Here is a 22,184-nt window from a genome sequence, read left to right on the forward strand (position 1 = left end):
CATCGATCCAGAAGACATGTTTACAATGAACTTACAAAATTAAGAATTGGAAAGTTTGTTTACCTTGAAGAAAACGCTCGTAGGAGTAACAAACTCGGAAATTAGAAGACAAAGAAACCCTTGGAAGTTTAGAGAGAAGAAAATTTTGGAGAATGAAATTGGTGGCCAATTTTTTGAACAATCGCCCTATTTATAGGGAAAAGCCCATGAAGAAGGACCAATCAAAGAAATGACCCATGAAGCGTCAACCAATCAGCGTGCGGACACGTGTCGGACATGCAACCACGGGATGTCAATCGTTGCAACAGTTAGACGTCAATCAATGCAACAGTGACCAAGCGTCTTCAACACGCCTATTCATATCTCTTTGTCTATTCGCCTTCCTCAACGAATTCCCAGGCATCAGTTCTCCGCCGGCCACCATGTCAACCAGGCTATATAAGCGGCGTAGGGCAATCAAAAACAACCGGCACTCTCAACCCTGGTCTCGGCCAGCATCACTTTCTTTTCCACATCGGATGCCCTTTACGCATCCATGTGGAGGGGGGATATGGTACGGCATAGGAAAGACCAGGCCGAGGTAAAAGAGGCCGCAGCAGAAGAAGCCGATGCAGAAAATTTTTTACAAATTACTTGCGCAGAATATACGCTCAAACGGACATCGGAGCCCATACCACGGCATAGACTACGCTGGGGGCAAATTGATGGGGCATATTCTGCACCGCTGACCAAGTCAACATATTGAGCAAGGTCAAAGATATCCACAACAAGTCAACGACTTGGGCGGCCCTAGCCGATGCGCCCCATCGGCACTGTCACTGGTCTCGGCATGACAACGCCAAAAGGACACATACCGCGTACTCATATCCAAGACCCCTCGGCGGTGAGTCAACAGGGCCCGCCGGCCTGTTGAAGGTCCCTCGGCCGAGGGGTAGATCAGTCTTTCCACCTGCTAGCCACTTGGCCACTTGGCCACTACGTGACAAAAGGTGAAGTCTATAAATACTCCTCAACCTTCATTGAGGAAAGGATCCAATCCAGAAATACACAACTTAACCTAAATACACTATTCATCTGGTATAATCTTCCTTATCTCTCTACAATATATTCCTAGCCAATTAGCATACAACTTATACATCTAAGTTTACTGACTTGGGCGTCGGAGTGGGTACGCTTGGCTCAAAGCCAAGCCCTCGATTGTTCATTGTTGCGGGAGAGGCCGAGAGGAACGATTAAGACCAAGGGAGAATCCAACTCAAGACATCATTCAACAAGCCACGGGTGGTAACTATACTTGCTCTGGAATTACACCCGGAACAGTAGGGTTTACAATGGTTCAAATTCCATTTGTGGACTAAAGTCCCCCATCCGGTTAACCGATGCGAGACATACTCTCGCATTTATTCGATTAAACAAATTTAATTATCACATGATATTGAGACGTTATTTATAAATGTTACGTGTTTTATAAGTAGATGATACATCGTCTTCTTCAATTTTGTGATATTTTTTTTCCATGATTACTTTCTCTTAATACGAGAGGATCACATACATATAAAGAAAGTAATTTTTTCTTTGGTATTCTCTCACACTCCTTTTAAATTTCGTTCTTGATTCCATTAATGTTGAGCTATTTGGTATTTAAAAAAAAATATATATAAATTTATGAAATTACGGATCATGGAGGATTATTGTTTAACGTGGAGTTGATTTTCTTGAAAACCGTCTCAGCTCTCCCAACAAAATAGTTTGAAATGAAAAGGTTGGATAATGCATTTTTTATTGTTTACAATGGTTCAGAGTACATTCATGGACTAAAGCTCCGCACCGGGTTGACGATGTAGGACATAATCTCGAATTTGGCTCTGTTTGACAAGATATTTTAGGTAGCTTATTTGACCAAAGTAGTTTATTTGACCAAAATTTCAGCTACCTGATTTTTTTGCAAGTTTTTGGTAAATAGCTTATTTGACCAAATAACATACCTGAAATGAAATGCTATTTTAGGTAACATTTGAGAAATCAGATCCCTGAAATGACTTATCTTCCAATTTTTACCCCTTTAATATATACTCCCTCTCATCCACTATATTCTTTCATCTTTCCTAAAACGGATTATTCAGGTTTTCTACCCTCTTTTCTTATTTGAAAAGTTTTTATTAATATTATACTCTTATTTCTCACCAATCACCAAACTCCACTATATCCTTTATTAATATTTAATCCTAATTATTTCTTCCTCTCCCCAATAACCAAACACCACCCATATCTTTTATTATTATTTAATCCTAACTATTTCTACCTCTCTCCAACACTAAACTCCACCCACATTCCACCCTTAATTCCTGTGCCCACAAGAAATGGGAAGAATATAGTGGATGAGAAGGAGTAATATTTAATAATTATCATATATTTTTACGACATTTTATCAAAATCAGCGACATTTTCAACTAGTTTGCTAAACACATTTTTATATCATAAGTTATCTTATCAATTCCTAATTTTCAGCTAGCTTATCAATTAGTTTTTTAGTTTTCAGCGACTTTTTTAGATTTCAGCTAGTTTTACTAAACAGGGCCAAATTATTCGCATTTTCTAAATAGAGGATACATTATCTTCTTCGATTTTGTAGTATTTTTTTTCCATGATTACTTTCTCAGAGAGTCTACTGCACATACATCAGAGCAGATCTTCTGTACCATCTTGTGTCTTATTACTTCTCCTAATGACACGTTAGCACTTTAAGATATAATAGTATCATTTTTATTATTTCAATTGTGATGTGTCAAGACTCAAGATCTTAAGGAAATGAGACATAAAAGTGGGATATGTGATCTCTACTACACATACATATGAAAAAAGTAATTCCTTCTTTAGTATTCTTTCCCACTCCTTTTAATTTCGTTCTTGATTCCATTAATGTTGGACTATTTGGTGTCACTATATGGACCACTTATTAAAAAAAAACATGAACATAGAATTTATGAAATTAGGATCATGAAGGAGTATTGTTAACGTAGAGTTGATTTTCTTGAAAACCGTCTAAGTTCTCACACTAAAATAGGACGATATATCAATCTCTTTCAATAATACAATTTGAGTCGTAATGTTACCCACCTACTATAAATAGGTCGATCTCTTACAAGAAATTCTGTATCACAATTATTCATCAAATAAATATTTTCATCCTAAGGTTAAAATCAATCCAAATTATTGTAAAAATCCCTTCACTCAACTAATGAATAGTTAATAATTACACAATAAAACTCACCACATTAATACAACACCAAAAGTCATAAAAAAACTAAAATAAAACTCATCTCCAACCATAACTAAAGGTCCGATCACTATTACCAATAGAATCTGGGCTATATCCGGCAGATTTCCGGGCCTGTGTGGGCCCACTACTGCTTTTTGGGCTTGGAGTGTTAAGGAATTGATAATGGGCCGACCCGCCCGAGCTAGTGGACTCACCTCCACATGGGCCCAATGGAGATCTCTTTGTTGTTGGAGAAGAGTGATTCCAAGGTGATGGTGATGATGACCTCGGTTTCGATGGGCCTTGGGTTCGAACCTTGGCTTTCGCCGACTTGGTTGGAGCCATGTAGCTTGGCACTCCATCGAAACTCGATTGTCTTGGTTCCCTTCGTGACCTGCGAATGACAGGTCGTTATTAGTGATGGAGCCAAGATTCGTTAGGAGTAAAAAAGTTCGAGGGGACGAATTGCTAATCTGGTAATGTGCACTAGGAAATAAAAATGAAGATTCTATAGGAAAAAATTCGAAATTTTTCATTGTTCAGGGAATGAGCGCCTCTGTTAGACCCCTTAAATCCACCATTAGTCGTTATATCGTGCACGTATAAACATCATTAGGAATTATTAGATTCGTTTGTTAATAAGTCGATGTCGTGAATTAGCCCAAGGTTTACCATCCAAGATAAGAAAATAATTGAGTTTTGCAAATTACTCAAAACATGTTTATAGTAGGAAAACAAATCACGTCCATGACAAATGACACCATACTTTTGGCATAACCTTCATTTCAATTATTTATTTCTCTTTGATTAAAACACCTCTTACAAAAAATATGAAAGGTAAACAACTGAATGAATCAATTGAGACTTATTAGTTGTTACCTATACGTAGAGGCAGAGTCTCTAAGGGGTGGCTCAATCATGTCCATCTCAACCGTCCTCTCGGAGACAACATCATTGCTAGTGGCCGCAGTCACGTAGGTTGTCGCATTTGGGCCGGATTTGGTGGCTAGATGAGGCTGTGCCGCCATCCACCGCTCTAGCCAATTCCATCCCCACGGTGGCTTTTCCATTGCATTGGCGTATGCCGTGATCATGCCATCGTCTATAGCCGGATTTGATTCTATTAGTTGGTACTGCTGTTGTTGCTGCCATTTTCAAAGTTCAAAATTAATTAATAATATCATGCCAAATAACTTTATCTAATTGATATTATTTCGGAATATTTTTTAAAAAAATTCACTGAGAATGGTAACAATGAGTATATATTTCAATTTTTCATGATAAAATCATAAAAATATTTTCTCAGATAACTTCATCGATCATGTGTCATCAGGAGCAGGACACGCGTTAGAACAACCAATATTATTAAGGAAAATGAGATAACGTCACTGAATATAGTACTTCATACGGAGTATAATATCAAGTGTAGACTCCTCTATTTTTTTTTTTGGCAACCATAAAAGATAGTACTTCATACGGAGTATAATGTTTGACTTTGAGAGTCGTGCTACTAGTTTGACCATTAAAATAGCGGACTCTACATGAAGCATGTGAGAGCGTAGTAGGGAAACTCGATAACTAACCTGAAAATTATAAGCATAAGCAAGAGCACGTTCTCTCATCAAAGCAACATCATGTTTCTTCACAGAACTCTCTTTAATTTGTTCATAACTTTGATACCTTCCATCCCAATCATGATCACCATTACTCTTAATTCCATTATTAGTATGATTAACCTGATGAGCTTGATTCGGAACTTTGTCTTGAACCAGTTGTCGCCTTCGGGCTCGGACTCGGGCCTGGACTCGTACTAGAGCTTGCATGCATCTCATTGTCATTTGGGCCTGTTTTCGTACGTTGTGTCCCCTTACTAGTGCTTGTAGTCTTACCAACCCTTTTAAGGCACGCAATGCTCGTCGAGCCTGAAAAAAATATATATCGACTATCATGATCACATATAAAACCGTAACACGATATATAATAGTTTTATAATAGTTTATATGTCTCATTACTAATTATAGAGAAATGAGGCGTATAACTTTTAATGAGACCGGTTGACATATAAAGACTTTGTTTGGCAAAACGACATATATATAATGGCCTTGTTTGGCAAACGATATAAGCAGATTTATAATAACGGATAATGTTAGCATACTACGGTTACAGATTTAGTAATGTTTGACTATCAAACTAAATTAGCAAAATTAAGAACATGTGTTTGATAATCAACAAATTATATGACTGTTATATTATTTTCATGTATAAACTTGTTGGAGTATAAATCCACTTGTGAGTCCCACATCGGTGAAAAAGAGAGAGATTGTCTATCTTATAAGGCCTAGGGGTGTTTCTCCCATTGCCAATTGGTTTTGGGAGATAAGAGCATTCTTGGGCTTGTGAGTTAGACTTCTCTCCTCTATTAAAACTGAATATGCTTTTACAATATGCAGCAACATATTCAACAATTGATTCCGACCAATACGTTATCAGAATTTGTCCTTTGTTACCAAACCGATAAAATTAATAGATTGATTGGTAAATCTACCATTTCGGCCGAAATTAATATGCTAATTACCAAACAGAGCATGTATTTAACAATTTTCGCACAATATAAAATAAAAATAATATTTCAAATCAATATATTTGTGCATTTAGTGAAAAGATTATTACCAAGTATCCTCTATAGTGTGATTGAATCAATGTAGCAGCTATATCTTCCCTAGAGTGACGACTATAACCAGCCAATTGAACAACCTTAGCAGCCGCTTGTGCTGCCGCCACTGCTGCCTTAGCGGCCGCTGCAGTGGCGGCAGCAACAGCTATTGCATGAGTTTGGTCATCCCTGTTTGGTGACATTGTGCCGCTTCCATCATTTGTATATTCCGGTGAGCTTCCTATTGAGTAACGCTCTACTGAAACTACCTCTGGTACTTCATTGTTGCTTTTTTGGAGATTATCTTTCTGTGACAAAATGCAATAATTATTTATACCGAACATAAAATTGGTAATATTGTTGGATTATTTAGAAGAAATCAAATTCTATTATTGCACATTTAATAAAAAAAAAAACAATTTATTGCATGTCACGGTTATTTATTATAGATAACGAACACAAATTACAAATTATCGAAAAATTACATATACGGAGTAGCATTTTTGAAATTCTTGTTAGTAGAATTGTTGTTTCTTTCGCGACAGGAGAACGAGTTCACTTAACTTACAAACTAATCTTCACCAACTAATCTTGACCTAAGTTATGTCCGAAGGGGCCGGGTTAGGCCCCTGTTTTTTTTTTTTTTTTTTTTTTTTTTTTTTTTTTTTTCTTATTTCAGTGTAAATTATCATTTGACTCTGCCTTGACTCAATGACCGAGTCATAAATTAACATACGACATCAATAGTTTAAATTAAACACTGGTCGCGACTCCTTTTTATACACTCCAAATATTTGCCATCGAATCATGTTATCACTTGTTAGATTTTTACAATAAATCCAAAACAACAGGTAATATAACTAACTTATAAACTAATCTCCTCGCTCCGATTTGACAATAGTACAAAACAAGCATCCTTGGATAGATCATTGAAGGATGATGATGGGGATTGAACATGTAAAAAACACATGATGATGAACAAGGGAAGATGTGATAGCCTTAATCTCAAAGGCTCCATCATAAAGTGCAACTTGTGAAATTGGGACCATATATAAAAATACTAATAATAATTGGAGACATTTCAATTTTTCAATGTTGATTCATGGTCCTAATTAAGGGCACTCGTGAATCAAGGTTCCCCCCACTAAAGGGTTCTTCAATACCTACCTAATTTTATTAAGTTGTTACATTTTATTTACTTTCTTATTAAGAAAGCAACTTTTTTGTATGTGGTTAGATGAAAAAGTTTAAGCTACTTGACATACAAGTGATTGAAGTGATCAATATAATAAATAGAATAGTCTAGTTTTTTTAGATGATGAGGAAACTTACAAAACGTAATCTTTTTATCAGATGCGTATCGGTATAATCTAGACATACGTAATGAGTCGGAAATTAGCATATACTCATATTTTTTTTTTCCACCAAAATGTAACTTAAATTACAATATTCTACTTCGTTCTACTCAACTAACTATATTACAATGTGAAATTCTAAGGTACGCATCATTTTTATTGCACTTAGATTATGTTTTGTTATTCATGAGAAGTATTGACAATTCCAATTTCCGGATTAATTGGGAAATAGAGTCATGTGCTACGCAAAGTTACCTCACTTAAAATATTTACAAATAATGCAACATAAAATGCAACATTGTTAAATTGATAACGGATTGTGAATAATTGAAACTCTAAATTTGATATAGAAAATTACACAAAAAAGAAATCAATAAAATGTTTGTTTATATATGGAGAATGTGATGAATATGGCATACCTTTTTCTCGGACGACTTAAAAACCTTCTTGACATTAGAAAACCAACCACCTCCTTTCTTCCCCATTTATACAAAATCACTTTCAAAAAATAAAATAAAAATTAGGAGCACATTAATCCAATAAATAACAATAACAATCAAAACGTTGATTAACATACAATATAACAAGAGTAATTAAGTCTTATACAAGTACTATTACTTCATCCGTCCTGGTCAATAGTTATCTATGTTTGAATTTCCCGTCACAAAAAATGAAAATAGATAAGCATTGATTAGGATGGAGGCAGTATATGAATACAAAATGTTACGAAGATCAATAGATCATACCTTATGACAAAATATTGATGAAGAATAATACTATATAGAAGTTATAGATTAATTTGCAATGTTGGTGTAGGATGACTTGAAGATTTTGCATAACATTTGATGAATTTTATAAGACATTGTTATGTTATATGAACAATGTAGTTAATTAATAGTGAAATAAAAACTAGGAAAGAATGTGATTTTAGGAAGGTCTAGAAAGAAAAAAGGGAGAGATAGAAGGCGAAAATGATAGAAAAGTATGTAGTTTAGTAAGTAGTAACTGACCTGCCGCGGGATCACCGTTATGCATTTATACCTATCACGGGATTTTTCATAGCTCCCTATTCCTACATTTTAGTTCCTCTTATCCAATCCCATTTTGCCACGTCTATCTATTTGTATTTTTGTAAATGTTAATAGCGCCTGCTGAAATTTCTCGCCTCTTAACGTAAAATCCTACTTTTGTCCCACTTATGTATTTGTATAAGGAGAGCTCGTAACCACTATTATGTGAGTACTAGATATGTTTTGCGTTAATTACAATATATATGATGCTTATCTTGCAAACAACGCATATTAGGTTAATCACCTTTTTTTTGGTACAGACTCTGATTCATCAAAGCATAATCTCGAGTCAAATTGTTCTTTCAGGAAGTTTATTGATCATATTTTAACCAACGAAATGAGTTTCAAATATATTACATGAATTTATTTATAATTCGAATATGATGTACTCCGTAACATTTTCCTATACTATTTGTTGGTTTCAATTAAAAAAGAGTGTATTGTAAGACGTAAGTAGTATACCCTATAATCAATATATGTCCTATTGTCTAATAATAATAATAATGGATATTTAATAAAATGAAGAAAATACGACCAAAAATTAAATTAGCTACACAAAATTTGTACTAACACATAAGGAGTATACAGTGAAAGAAAGAATAGAAAATCACAGTTTAGGATAGTGACAGCCTAATTACCCAAGGTCCAAGTAATCAATAGATTACCTAATCAAAGGCGCCAATGTCTAATATTGTACTTGACAAATATAACATACTCCATTTATTATCATACTCCGTATTGTTTCTTACCAAAACAGTCTTAATCGGGTGGATGAGTTGGGAATAGATTGATGAAAATTAAATGCTAACATCCAAGTTGATTTTTTCTTTTTAAATTAAAAAAGGAAAAACTTTTTAACCTAGAGGTCATCAAATGCGGGTTTTGGTTGAAGGCCGGTCGAGATCACACTAAAATTTGGCCCACACAAGCGGTTTTACGGGTTTGGGACGGCTAACCTTTTGAAATTTTCTTAAAATACATTATCTATAACCGCTTATTTTGTGGGCCGGATTGGCCGGGTTCAACGGATAGGATGAACCATGAAACGCTTTAATTTAATCGGTTGGTTGCATATACATATACATATAAAAAGTTCACTTTCGTAAAAAAAATCATTTCACATGATTTTATATTTCACGTGAATTATAAAAACTTGTTTGATGTCAAGCAGGAACTTTGGTTTCATGAAAATTACTTGCCAAGGAGAACTCGGCAAGCAATTTCATCCATTGGTGATGGAATTAGAATTAGAATTCATGTGAATTGTAATAGTCAAATAGCTTACTGTAACACCCCCTTCTTACCCAGTCAAGGTAATTAGGAAATGTTAGCGTCTCGATTTCCCGAGGTAGTGAAATGACTGAAATCGGAATTACAATTAAGAAACTTTATTAATAAATGACAAGTTTAGTTGTTACAAACATAAACAAATGAATAAAATACAACTTATGACCACTATACTCGTCTCGTGACCCATCAGGCTCGCCCCGTCTCCCGCGTGCTCTCCCAAACAACATGTACATAACCTGCTCCCCATATGATTAGAAATATCATATGGATCGACACAGGTCACCCCGGAAATATGTGACAATTAAACAGACACACAAACGTCAGTTTCAATAAACAAATAAAGTGTGACACGACCCAAGTGTGTGAACACGCAACGTGACTACTAGTATGAATGACACACTATCAACCAACCTCCACTACCACGGTACCGGAACACGCCCAGATATACCGACAACCACACTGGTACCGGGACACGCCCAGACATACCAACAACCACAAACAGGGTATCGGGACACGCCCAAACGTACCGGGTTCGAAAGCCAACTGGATCCCCTGCCAGACGTCGTGTCTCAACCACACAAGTCCCTCCGTGACTCAAGCCATTAATGTGCACATCCCTCTTGGAGTGGGAAGCTCCAAGAGGCGACTCAAGCGTAAAACGGTCTCCCAACCGTCTTACATCTCCTCAACAACAACACATCCTCCATATACACAATAATAACCAAAACATGAAATACAACCCAACATATCATAATCATCCTCTTAATGATGCAATTAACCACTAAACATGTTATAATGCAAATGCCCTAATTATATGAGACTAATCACAACATCAACATAAACAACACCACATTATTGAAACCGAGTAGGATTAACCTACCTTTTTGCAATCTCTTCAAGCTACTCGGATCCGGATCAAAACGTCTCAAGGAACCGTCTCATCCTATACAAATAACATAATAACTATCACAATGCATCATATACTAGTTCAGTAACTCTCTTATAGGACCGTCCTATAGCATAAGACGGACCCAATAAAGGAGTCTATAGTCCAACAAGAGGAAGAATAAACCAAAATGAAAAAAAAAAAAATAGAAAACTTCTCACCCTCTAGTCCTCCACTACCCCTTCAACTTTCAAGCTACGCCTGCCATCTCCTTTGAAACCCATGTCCTCATCACACCAACTCTTCCATCTCCGTTGCAGCCCGCCGCCTCTACTGCCACAACATGTTTCATCTTTGCCCCCTTCACGGTTGTCGTTCCTATGAGCTTCTTTTTACCCTTTCTGATCTATCTCTCCACCAATCAATTAAAACTCAAGATTAAGATCTCGCAATTGTTGTCGGCGACTTCTCAACACCGACCACCGATAACTAGGTTTGTATTTGATCTTTTAAAATTGAATACTCGTGTTTTTAAATAGAAAACTTTGAGTTTTAAGTCGATAATTATGGGTTGTGGTTTATGCTTAATTGAAGTTTTGTACTTCCCATATACATATTTTAATTATCTTAAATTTTTAATTTCAAAACTCACAATTTTAACTTGAAAACTCAAAAAAGAACAAGAAATCTCAAGGGTTTTAATTTGTTACGAGTAACTTTTTGTATTTATATTAAGATTTTAGTTTAATGACTACCAAATTTAGTTTGAAAACTAAAAGATAGATGTACGTTAAAAAAATTCTGGCTTTTAGTCGAGTAATTGTGACGAGGTTGCGGTGGGTGGTGTGTCGTCGAGCCGGACTGGAGATCGTCGTTGTTGGCATCAGTGTTCGCGGGGTGTGACTTGGTGGGTACTGGATGTTGGTTTCCTATTATTTGGAAGATGGCAGTTACGAAGTATCATTCACTTTCAGCAATTGATACTCAGTATTAAGTGATTTGTTTATTTTGGGCTTTAATTGATATGGACTGGTCTTATACTATAAGACAGTCTTATCAAACAATTTGTGATACTAGTTTATACTACAAAATCCCTTATTATTGCCCCTTAATTACCCCTATTACACATACTAATTACTAATTAATTACCCATAACGAATTCCCCCAAAAGTTAGGGTTTAAAGACCAGAAAAGAGTAGATCTTTACTTACTAGGTGAAGGAGATGAAGAGGGGGGTGGGAAATCTTCTAATCCAAGCCTGAATCCTAAGTAGTAGGTGTTTGTGAGGGTTTATAGAGAAGGGAGAGAGTTTGGAGAGATGAGGGGAAAGATAGAAATGATTTTAGGGCTAGTGAAGAAAGGGTTTAAATCCCGTGTTCTGAAACAGCGTCACTCGACCGAGTGCCGGGTCTACTCGGTCGAGTGTAATCATTCGATCGATTAGATATCTTACTCGATCGAGTGGACTCACTCGGTCGAGTATACTCTTCACTGGACCGAGTGGACCCACTCGGTCCGCTGCAGCTCCACTTGGTCTAGTCTAGGTCTTACTAGGTCTAGTGTAAGACTATCCTTCCCTCCTGAGTGGTCTCTTATCGGGTCTAATGGTCCTCTCACGCATCCCAAGATCCATTTACGGGTCCCACAATGACCGTGTATTACACTTACTCCATATCATTTTTTCAATTTACAAGAATTATAGTTCTGATGTTTTTTAGAGAGCAACCGAGCAATTTCAGGATGTCGTTTGGTTACTATTATAAAAGTAGGTGAATTGTAAGTCCCCAAAAATTGGTATAATGATGGTTGTTTGGTTGCCCAAAACTCCAAAAGTAAAGGAATAGTATGGGAACTCTGGTGTCATGAAAACACTTAAGTTTTTGATTAATTTTGTAGTTTTAATTGTTTTGAAATATTATTATATAGATGTCCATATGATAAAAGATTCTAGAATAGAGTGTCTTATGAGAAATATAATTCTATTGTATGCGTATATATATACCTCCTGATAATTAAATAGAGATACATACGTCTCTCTTCTATTCTCTCTACCTTCTCTCTATAATTTTGTCTCTACTCATTGTTTCATGGATTTATAAATGATGGTATTCATTTAGTTATATTTTTTTAGTGTTGACCCGGAGTATTGTAACATCCCATACACCAAGGTGCCTCACCAAGACCACCCTAGCACATGGAGATGCTACCATCTCGGTTACCCGAGGCATAATAATCAAAGTAGACCATAAAGAAACGTACTTTAAGTAAATAAGTTTAATGTGATTACATCAAAACCAAAACTGAAGTAAGAAATACAACTGTTCTCAAACTGTAAACCAACTAAATAAAACTTGTCTTAACAAAACACATCGGAAGACTAAGACTTGACACTTCGTGACTCTATCCCCAGCTGGATCCCGCGCGTATCCAAGAAATATCTGCTAATCAACTAAAGATGTGACAAACTTAGAAATCTGACGACCCTAGCCCTTGATTTGATAGCAAAGAGTGAAGATGAAGAACGTCATTGTTTTTCTTTTGCAAAAGGTTTAGAAAATAAGAGTAAAAGTGAAAAGAACTGTTGAAATCAGTTAAATACCTCTTCACGCATTACTATCATACTCGGCCGAAAAACCGTAAAACACGACTTACTAGATCGAGTAACTAACGTACTCGATCGAGTACCCGCTACTCGATCGAGTAACTACGAAGTAGAACACTCTCCAGAATGCGACACTGACTTACTCAACAGCTCAAATATCTGAGGTATTACAAGTATCCCCTATCGACAACAAGGTTAATCTCCTTTGGGGGTACTGAAGACAATTTAATGGGTTGACCCCTCCCAAGTTTGGCTTTTTCATTCCTAATTTAGTTATATATGAAGATGTATTATGATACCAGATCACCTTCAAAATGTAACATGTTACATTACAATCTATGATTTAATTATAGACAGATTAGCTCTATATATGTGGTATAGTGAGTTATAAATTAGTAGAAAGTATATGTAATGAAAAATTAGATTCTTGTCAAATTGAACTATAATCACACATGAAATGTAGTGTGAAAGTCATGTTGGTTCACATATTTCAAGTAATAAGAAATGGCAATCATGAGCAGTTGGTGTAACACCTCCAATCCCCATAAGTCGGGAAGCCTTCCTCAAGTCCATCCTAACTCATGAGGATGTCACATGACTTGGTTTCCCAAGCTTGTAATGAGAATAAACGAGAATAGGCAATTTAACATAGATAAGTTGTAGTTAAGATAATTAAGTTACAAGTTAAGGGATTCAAATGACAATCTCAAATAGTACAACCCAATTGAAAATAAAAGTGGAGTCTAATAAATGTCAAAAATAGACAACAAGAAATGGCGACAACTAAGGACAAGACCGCTCCCGAGCCTCCAAGGTACATACAAATATAACATGTCAACCCACTGCTCCCCATATGAGCGGAAATCATCATATGGTTCACCATAGATATTATTTGAAAACGCTTTGGTTAACTCCAATAATACAATTGATCATTAAAATACATGTGAATGTGAAAGACTAAATGATTATGATATGAAATGATGATATAACAATACAAGTTATCAAAACTCTACAACTCCTCCATAACAATCCCGGTGACGGCAACGCAACACTGTCACCAAATCGTCGGACCGCAGTGTAATACCCGGATTCTTTGGGACCCACAAAAGTACCTTGAGATGCGTGACGAGACCTCTGGACTGGTGGGGAACTATTCGGAAATAAGGAATGACCGTATACTAGACCAAGTGTGACCTAGACTAGAGGGTTGTAGTGGACCGAGTAAAGTGTTTACTTGATCGAGTAGTTGACACTCAATCGAGTGGACGAGAACTCGACCGAGTGGACTCGGCACTCAACTGAGTGCCACTGAACAGCACTCGATAAACACCAATTTTGGGATCTTATCCTATCTTATCCAAATCATTTTATCCTTCTTCCTTCTTACTCCAAATTCTCTCCCTTCTCTCTAAAACCCTCACAAACACATTATTATGGGATTCAAGCTTGATTTAGTGGATTTTTCATCTTCCTTCTTCCTTCCTTTCACTTGTAAGTTAAGATCTACCCCTCTTTTATTTAGTAATTAATGTATATAATATCGGTAATTAATAAGTTATAATAAGGGGTTTTGTAATGTATAATAATATAGGATGTATTTGTGATAGTATTATGTGGTTTGTATAGGGATGCGACGGTTTTATGAGACGGAATCGATCGTATTCGAGTAGCTTATGAATATATGTTAAAAGGTAGGTTTATCCTACTAGGTTTCAATAACACGACTTGACCATTTTCTCTTCTTCTTCTTTTTTTTCAAAAATACAATTTCAACAACTTTTGTTTGACTGTGTTTGTTGTGTTTTATTTTTCAATTTACATTTGAAGGATGTTGTTTTGATTACTAGATCTTGAAGTTGTTGTGGTTTAGATTTCAAAAAAAAAAAAAATTGAAATTGAAAAATGTAGGAGTTGGGTGAAAATGAAATGTATGTATTTTTAGGACCGTCTACATATTAAATTAGTTTATAAAAAGTGTCTCCAAAATTTAATTACGATAAACCGAAAATTAGTTATAATAGAAACCGTCATAAAAAATCATTTTCGATAATAAAATAATTAGTTATTATAATTAAAGTCACCTAAACCCAATTACGATAAAAACAATTTTATCTACTAATAGTGGTCAAATCGGCGTATTGCCAAACCACGCCCCTATTGCCACAACTGTAGATATAGGTATTTTGAGAATACGGCTTAACGACCAATGGTTAACAATGGCTCTGATGGGCGGTTTTGCTAGAATAGGCAAAACTATTATAAAAACCGTCTCAGAATTACATTTACGACTAAACGATAATTATTTTTTACTAAAGTTCATTTGGAACATGTTTAAGGGCAAGCTTGGAATAAATTAAAAAATAAGGGGCATAACGAGTAAAATAGGGGACGTGATATAACAATTTTGAATAAATATTAGTTTAGCATTGGAGCATATTAGGGCTTGACAAGAGTTAACTTGAAAATCTGATTTGGCAAATCCAAATTACTCAAATATTAGCCTAGCATTGGAGTTGCCCTAAGCAGAGCCTCAAAAGATATCCAAAAACAAGACAAAAGTTTAGCACACTGGTGGAAGGTATTAAAAAACAAGGCAGTAAGAGGATTCGAACTGCAATCTTCTGTGAAGTAGACTCTACACAATAAGCAATGTACTAAAAGAGAGTTGTCATTAAAAGACTTAATATGTATATATGAAACTTCTAATAGTGGTGGAGCCATGCTAAAATTATAATAATTGATGATTGATTGACTAACAAATTTGCCACATAATAAAATATCTCGAAAAGTCAAATCAAATTATTCTTTTCGAATTCAACGCAATTGATATACGGAGTACAAAATAAAGTGGGGCCCATATTATACACTACCTTTATAAAGTCAATATGCGTTTTACTTACATTTCGTTTCCAACTTAATCCTCCTTCCCCCCTATAATCCTCCTACAAATGACTAAAACTAAAAGATTAACCCATGTATAAATTTTTCGATCAATGCAGTAACAAAGTAGTGACCCTATATTAGATTATGTTTTTCCATAATAGTCGGCCATAATTATTTTTAATAATTAAAATAGGTTCGCACAAAAATAACTTAATCTAAAAGTCATTTAAATAGTAAACTTTTTTTTTATAATATCACTAACATTATAATCAGTAAAATACAACAATCTATTATAAGTACAACTCATTTATATAAATATTTTAAATTCTTACTAGCTATATATAAGTTAACCTCACAAATGCCGTATTTTAGCACGAGATCTCAACTAGTTTGAAATTAAAGTGAACCCAATTGTGAAAGGTGTCTTTAAAAAAGTTTATAACTCTCATTTTTAGGGTTTTTTTGTCAAACACAACCTTTAAAAACTTTTTTTTCCAAACACCACCTTTTAAAAAAAAGTTTGTAAAACACAACCTTTAATAAATTTATTTTTGTAAAACACGACATTTTGGCAAGAGTTTAACCACTTGCAATAGAGTGACTTTAAGTCGATATTTGAGGTAGCAAACGAGGTCAATTTGAGGTGTTCTTAGACATTTTGGAAAGGTGGTAGTACAAGCTTTCCAGAGGTTACCAATACGGTGGTGATAGGTGGCTTTATGTGGGATTTATTGATGTGTAAAGTAAGGCTGGTCAAGGAGTGAATTGGAGGTAAAAACAAATAAGAAAAACACCAATTCACTCCTTGACCAACCTTACTTTACACACCAATAGACCACATATAAGGCCACCTATCACTGCCGTATTGATAACGCCTAGAAAGATTATACTCCCACATTTCCAACGAGTCTAAAAACACCTCAAACTGGCCTCGTTTGCTATCCCCAAACATCGACTGAAAGTCACCCCATTGCAAGTGTTCAAGCTCTAGCCAAAATGTCGTGTTTAACAAAAAAAATTTTATTAAAGGTTGTGTTTCACAAACGTTTTTTTAAAGGTGGTGTTTGGAAAAAAAAGTTTTTAAAAGGTTGTGTTTGACAAAAAACCCCTCATTTCTATTTAAGTTGTCTTTAATCAATATTTATTTTTTATTTTATTTCTATTTTTGTCTGATTTTTGTGATCACTATAAATTTTAATCCAACATGTTTTTGAGCTTTCATTTTTCTCCACATAGTACTATTCTCCTTTAAATATTGTACACTTGTACCAAAGTAAAGGTAAACATTTCTTAGAAACAAATAAAGTACAAAAACTAGTTGCTTATATCATTCACCATATGAGATATGGTCATATATCCACAAAAAAAAGCAAGTAAAAGAGTATACTTATTTAAACTTGGCAATACACAAATATTATCCTACAACCAGTTGTATATTAGCATTATACAACATGTTCAAGCCAACTCAATATTTAAAAAAAAAAAAATCTAAACCTACCAAAATCAAACGTTAAACCTCTCACACTTCTCTTAAAGAAACATAAGCAATTGCTCTCTTATTCATCCTAATTGGAAAATCTTTAGCAATTGATATTACCATCAAGAAGAAAAAATGCTTCTAACAATATTTTGACGTAAATTTCGACATCATTTGTATATTGACATGTATTTTATAGGCATATTCCGAAATTTCGAGTTTTGTATGATTCATTCTGAGCTTTTGAGTAAACTTCTTGAGCTCTGTAATTTTTTAGCCTTGTATTTTTTCGAGTTTACAAGTAAATGTTTCGAGATTTTTAAGATATATTCCGAGCTTGCGAGTAACTTTTTCGAGTTATGTAAGAAACTTTACGAGCTCTGTAAGAAATTTTATGAGCTTATAAACAAAGTTTTCGAGTTTCGTATGTATCAAAGCGCAATGTTGTGAGTTATTAATTAATCTAAGTTCAAAATAACTTGACTTTGTGGATCGGCTATAAATTTATGGAATCTGTTCTAGGAAAAAATGTTAACTTACATAATAGTTCAAAAAAGCGTAAAGATTCCGAGCTTTTATGATATATTCCGAGCTAGTGAGCAAATTTTCCGAGCTTTGTAAGAAATCTTCCGCATAAAGCTCTAGAACCGTGTAAATTTGATATATCTTCAGCCTTAGAAGCTTTGTCCACCACATGTTGTAATTATAGATTAATCTTTGATGTTTTTTAGAGATGGAGAATTAAAGTAGTTGAAAAATTGATATTGAGGGAGAAGATGATTGAGTAATTAGAGAAGCAGTTAGAAAAATATGGAGAGAAGTTAGAGGGAGAAGATGAGTTACGTTGAATTTGTTTTATAGGTTACAACAATTATAAGGAGGAAAAGACTAAAGTACCCTTGGTTGTATAATAGAATTATACAACAGGTGGTATAGTCTATTAACTGTTTGGTAATATGACAAATAAATTTCATGATAATATTACAACTTGTAAATCCTAGAATATTTGGTCCCAAATAATAATATAACACTCCAATAACCTAAACATCTCCACTACACTTTCTCACATTTTGACCGTTGGATCTCCAACAGTTAAACTAAATGTTTGAAAATGGACGTGAAACCTTATTCTTCTCTCTAAATAAACAGTTTAGAAAGAGACAGAAATAACAAAAAAAAATAACATGGTGTTTCTTTGAAGAAAAAGAAGCCTTGTTTTCTTCGTGAGAGGAGGTTAGTAATGGTTTCTTCGCTTAGGGATCATTGAAGAAGCCTCCTCTCTTTGATCATCTTCATTTTTTTTTGCTCTTCTTTTTTAAAAATTTATGCAAAATAAAAAAAAAAGGAAATTTTGTTGGAGAGAGAAAATTGGAGGTTTATTAAGTTGTGAATACAATAAAATTTGAGATTTTGAGAATTGGGTTTTTCAATTGTGTTTGTGGGTATTTGTGGGTACTTTTTCTTTATTTTTTTATTTCTAAAAGTTTTTCCCCTTAAATTAAATTAGGGGGATATTTGGGATTTGAGATTCTAAGGATCAGATTGTTGAATTGGGGATTTGTGAAAGTTTTTCAAAAATTTATTTCTCCCTTTGAATACTTTTTGAGAAAAGGAGGAAATTTTCAGAGGGAGAGGTTTAATTACGTTGGGTGATAAATATGATTTGAAAATCATATTTTTCTTCAATTTGAATTGAGCGTAAAATTTACAAATTTGATTGAGTTTTGTGGGTTTTATTGGAATTGGAAATATGGATATAGATAACATTGAATGTGTATCTTCATTAGATGGGTTGGAGGAAGAAGAGATCCATCACCACCTTGATAACCACCACCAACATCTTAGTAACAACCACCAATCTTTGGCGAAACCTAGGGCTAATATTGTGGGATCCACAACAATGACTCCAGCTTTTAGTGTCCATGAGTTGCTTGAATGTCCTGTTTGTACCAATTCTATGTATCCACCTATTCATCAGGTTTGCTTTGTTTTTTTTGTTGTTTAATTTATTTGTTAATGTCTAAAGTTATTTTTTCTAATTATTGTTGTATTTATAAATTTTTATTACACTTGTTAATTATTGTTATTACTGTCAATTTAATTTGTTATGTATGATTGAAGTTAGCTTCTTGGTCATGAATTTAATTTGTTTGATAAATATATTATGAAAGTTGATGTAAAACTTGGTCAATGTATATTATGAAACTTGGTTGTTGTAGAGATTTTCGTTTAGTTGATTGTTTTATAGGATATAGTGAACATCACCATTGAATGCTTATTTGGATATTTACCGAGGTTTGGGTCCATTTGCACCCCATTTTCTTTAACTAATGTCAGAGCAGTAAAGGGGTTATTGTGTCTAGTGGACTGGAATATGATGGCTCAATTACACTTTCAGTGTTCAGTGTCAGAAACTATAACTGCGTTAATTATCTAATGTGATTTAACTGAGTTCATGCAATATTTTAACTTTATAAAGTGGCATACTACATTAAAAATAAGCATTATTCCTCTTGTCTCATGTTGTCTCATGTTGTCACACGTATGTTTCTCAATTGAGATTGTTTGTCAATTAATGAGTTTGAAATAATTTTTTGAACTGAAAATTATTGAAATTAATACTATGTTTGAGGTATATATTAGTTTACATCTTTTATACATATAGTCAAATCTCAACTGCCAAATTGTGTCCTAATTAGTATTTGTGAGGGTTGATTCTTGATTGCTTGTGATTCAGTGAATAACTTATATTATGTCTTGTTATTTAAACATATTTCAAGTTCCCTATCTAAGTTCCAATTGATTTCAGTGCCATAACGGACACACATTGTGCTCCACTTGTAAAACAAGAGTGCAAAATCGGTGTCCCACTTGTAGACAAGAGCTTGGTGATATTCGATGTTTAGCCCTAGAAAAGGTGGCAGAGTCACTTGAATTGCCTTGTAAATATTACAATCTGGGTTGCCCAGAAATATTCCCTTACTACAGCAAACTCAAGCATGAAGCAATTTGCAATTTTCGACCATATAATTGTCCTTATGCTGGATCAGAGTGCTCTGCTGCTGGTGATATCCCCTTTTTGGTTGCCCATCTCAGGGATGATCATAAGGTTGACATGCACGCAGGATGTACATTCAACCATCGTTATGTCAAATCCAATCCCCGGGAAGTTGAAAACGCTACTTGGATGTTAACAGTAAGTGAAATATTTTAACTCTTTGAACCTGATAGTACAACTTTATGTGCTCCTTGACTCCCTCGTCATTGCCTCAGTGCCATTCTAGTATGTATACGGAGTATCTAGCTAGCTTAGCCTGTAAACTCTTTGAAGGGATGATAGCGTGGTACTAATAATCCGTAACTCATTTTCCATCAGATTTGTCGACCCTTCATACTCTGTTAAAAAAAAGGACCTTTTTGGTATGAGGACATTTTGTTAATAGCTCTCTGGTGGAGCACAACTTATATTATATGTCTCTAAACATATTTGTAATCGAGTCGCTTAATTATTCTCATCTTTGTGTTTACCCTTTTATTTGCTTCCACTTTGTGCATAGACATTCATTATTCAATTTGGTTGTTCATTAGTAAAAATAACTTTGTTTTTTGATGTATAGCTAAAGATGTTTAAGTCCTTGTCATTTTGTCCAAAACCTTTTCACAGTGGCTGTCAGTTTATCACTTTATAACATGGTACTAAATTGCGTTTGGGGTTGCGAGTCACAATGACATGTACAATGGTGCTGTGTTGTTTCCATGTTGGTCACATCAATCGTATTCTATATGAATCTAGTATTAATTATATGGGGTATGTATCTGCACTATAAGCGGTAAAGCTTCAAAGCCAATATTTATTACCATAATCTTGTGTTTCACAATAATTTAAAGTAATTTAAATTGGAATAATATTGACTCAGTTCGTTTGTTATTCCCCTATTTTTTAGTGATATTTTGAGTTCATATTGCCTTTGGGTATTTGCCTTTCATCCATGAATTCACACAATGATTGTTGGACTGCATTAAATTTTAAAATTCTAAACTTTGTTAAATTTACTAGGTTTTCCATTGTTTTGGTCAATACTTTTGCCTTCACTTTGAAGCCTTCCAACTCGGGATGGCTTTTTGTGTACATGGCGTTCCTGCGCTTCATGGGCGATGAAAACGACGCCAGGAACTATTGCTACAGCTTGGAGGTTGGCGGGAATGGGAGGAAACTTTTATGGGAAGGGACCCCTCGGAGTGTCCGGGATAGCCATCGGAAAGTACGGGACAGCCATGACGGCCTTATCATCCAACGCAACATGGCACTTTTCTTCTCGGGTGGAGACCGCAAGGAACTGAAGTTGAGGGTGTGGTAGAAACGGAAGGAGCAACAAAACCCGATGTTGCCCCTCTTATACCCAATACTTGTACTTGAGACATACATGTCCTTAAATCACACTATTGTTCTTATTGTAGAATATAGGTGTGAAAGTTACAAAAATGATAACTTGAGAGAGTATATTTCAATTCAAATTCGACGAAATATTTTCCAGAACTCAAGCACGTCACAACTTATAAATTTTGCTTGTATCAGTTTTTGCGAGCTATTCTAAGTGATACTCAAATATATTAGGAACTAATAATGCTAATTGAAGGTCCTAAAATGACTTTACTAAAAAGAGGCGGCTACACGTTTCGATAAGTCGTTTTCGTTTGTTATTATCACA

General features: G+C 34.8%; 1 protein-coding gene and 1 pseudogene across 2 annotated transcripts; one reads left to right on the plus strand and one right to left on the minus strand.

The window, feature by feature from the left end:
• Positions 1 to 3,155: 3,155 nt before the first annotated feature.
• LOC141618469 (protein IQ-DOMAIN 21) lies at positions 3,156 to 8,377 on the minus strand. Of its 2 annotated transcripts, none has more exons than XM_074435584.1 (6): positions 8,278 to 8,377; positions 7,687 to 7,765; positions 5,930 to 6,220; positions 4,843 to 5,181; positions 4,139 to 4,404; positions 3,156 to 3,653 (listed from the first exon to the last, which is right to left on the minus strand). In XM_074435584.1, exons 2-6 carry the CDS (start codon positions 7,750 to 7,752, stop codon positions 3,317 to 3,319), a joined length of 1,299 nt encoding a protein of 432 aa, XP_074291685.1. In that variant the 5' UTR covers positions 7,753 to 7,765; positions 8,278 to 8,377; the 3' UTR covers positions 3,156 to 3,316. The 2 variants fall into 2 exon arrangements, with proteins under 2 accessions (XP_074291685.1, XP_074291684.1); XM_074435583.1 differs by lacking the exon at positions 8,278 to 8,377 and adding an exon at positions 8,014 to 8,274.
• A 10,279-nt stretch (positions 8,378 to 18,656) lies between these two features.
• Positions 18,657 to 21,833, plus strand: LOC141620806 (E3 ubiquitin-protein ligase SINAT3-like; annotated as a pseudogene).
• Positions 21,834 to 22,184: the final 351 nt, after the last annotated feature.

The sequence above is a fragment of the Silene latifolia genome, chromosome X, assembly GCF_048544455.1.
Source record: "Silene latifolia isolate original U9 population chromosome X, ASM4854445v1, whole genome shotgun sequence".
NCBI lineage: Eukaryota > Viridiplantae > Streptophyta > Magnoliopsida > Caryophyllales > Caryophyllaceae > Silene > Silene latifolia.

Coding starts and splice junctions, on each gene's coding strand:
- LOC141618469 (XM_074435584.1), bottom strand. CDS start 7,752: ATGGGGAAGAAAGGAGGTGGTTGGTTTTCTAATGTCAAGAAGGTTTTT. Junction 4,405..4,842: donor CTTATGCTTATAATTTTCAG/GTTAGTTATCGA, acceptor TGAAAATGGCAG/CAACAACAGCAGTACCAACT. Junction 3,654..4,138: donor GACTCTGCCTCTACGTATAG/GTAACAACTAAT, acceptor TGTCATTCGCAG/GTCACGAAGGGAACCAAGAC.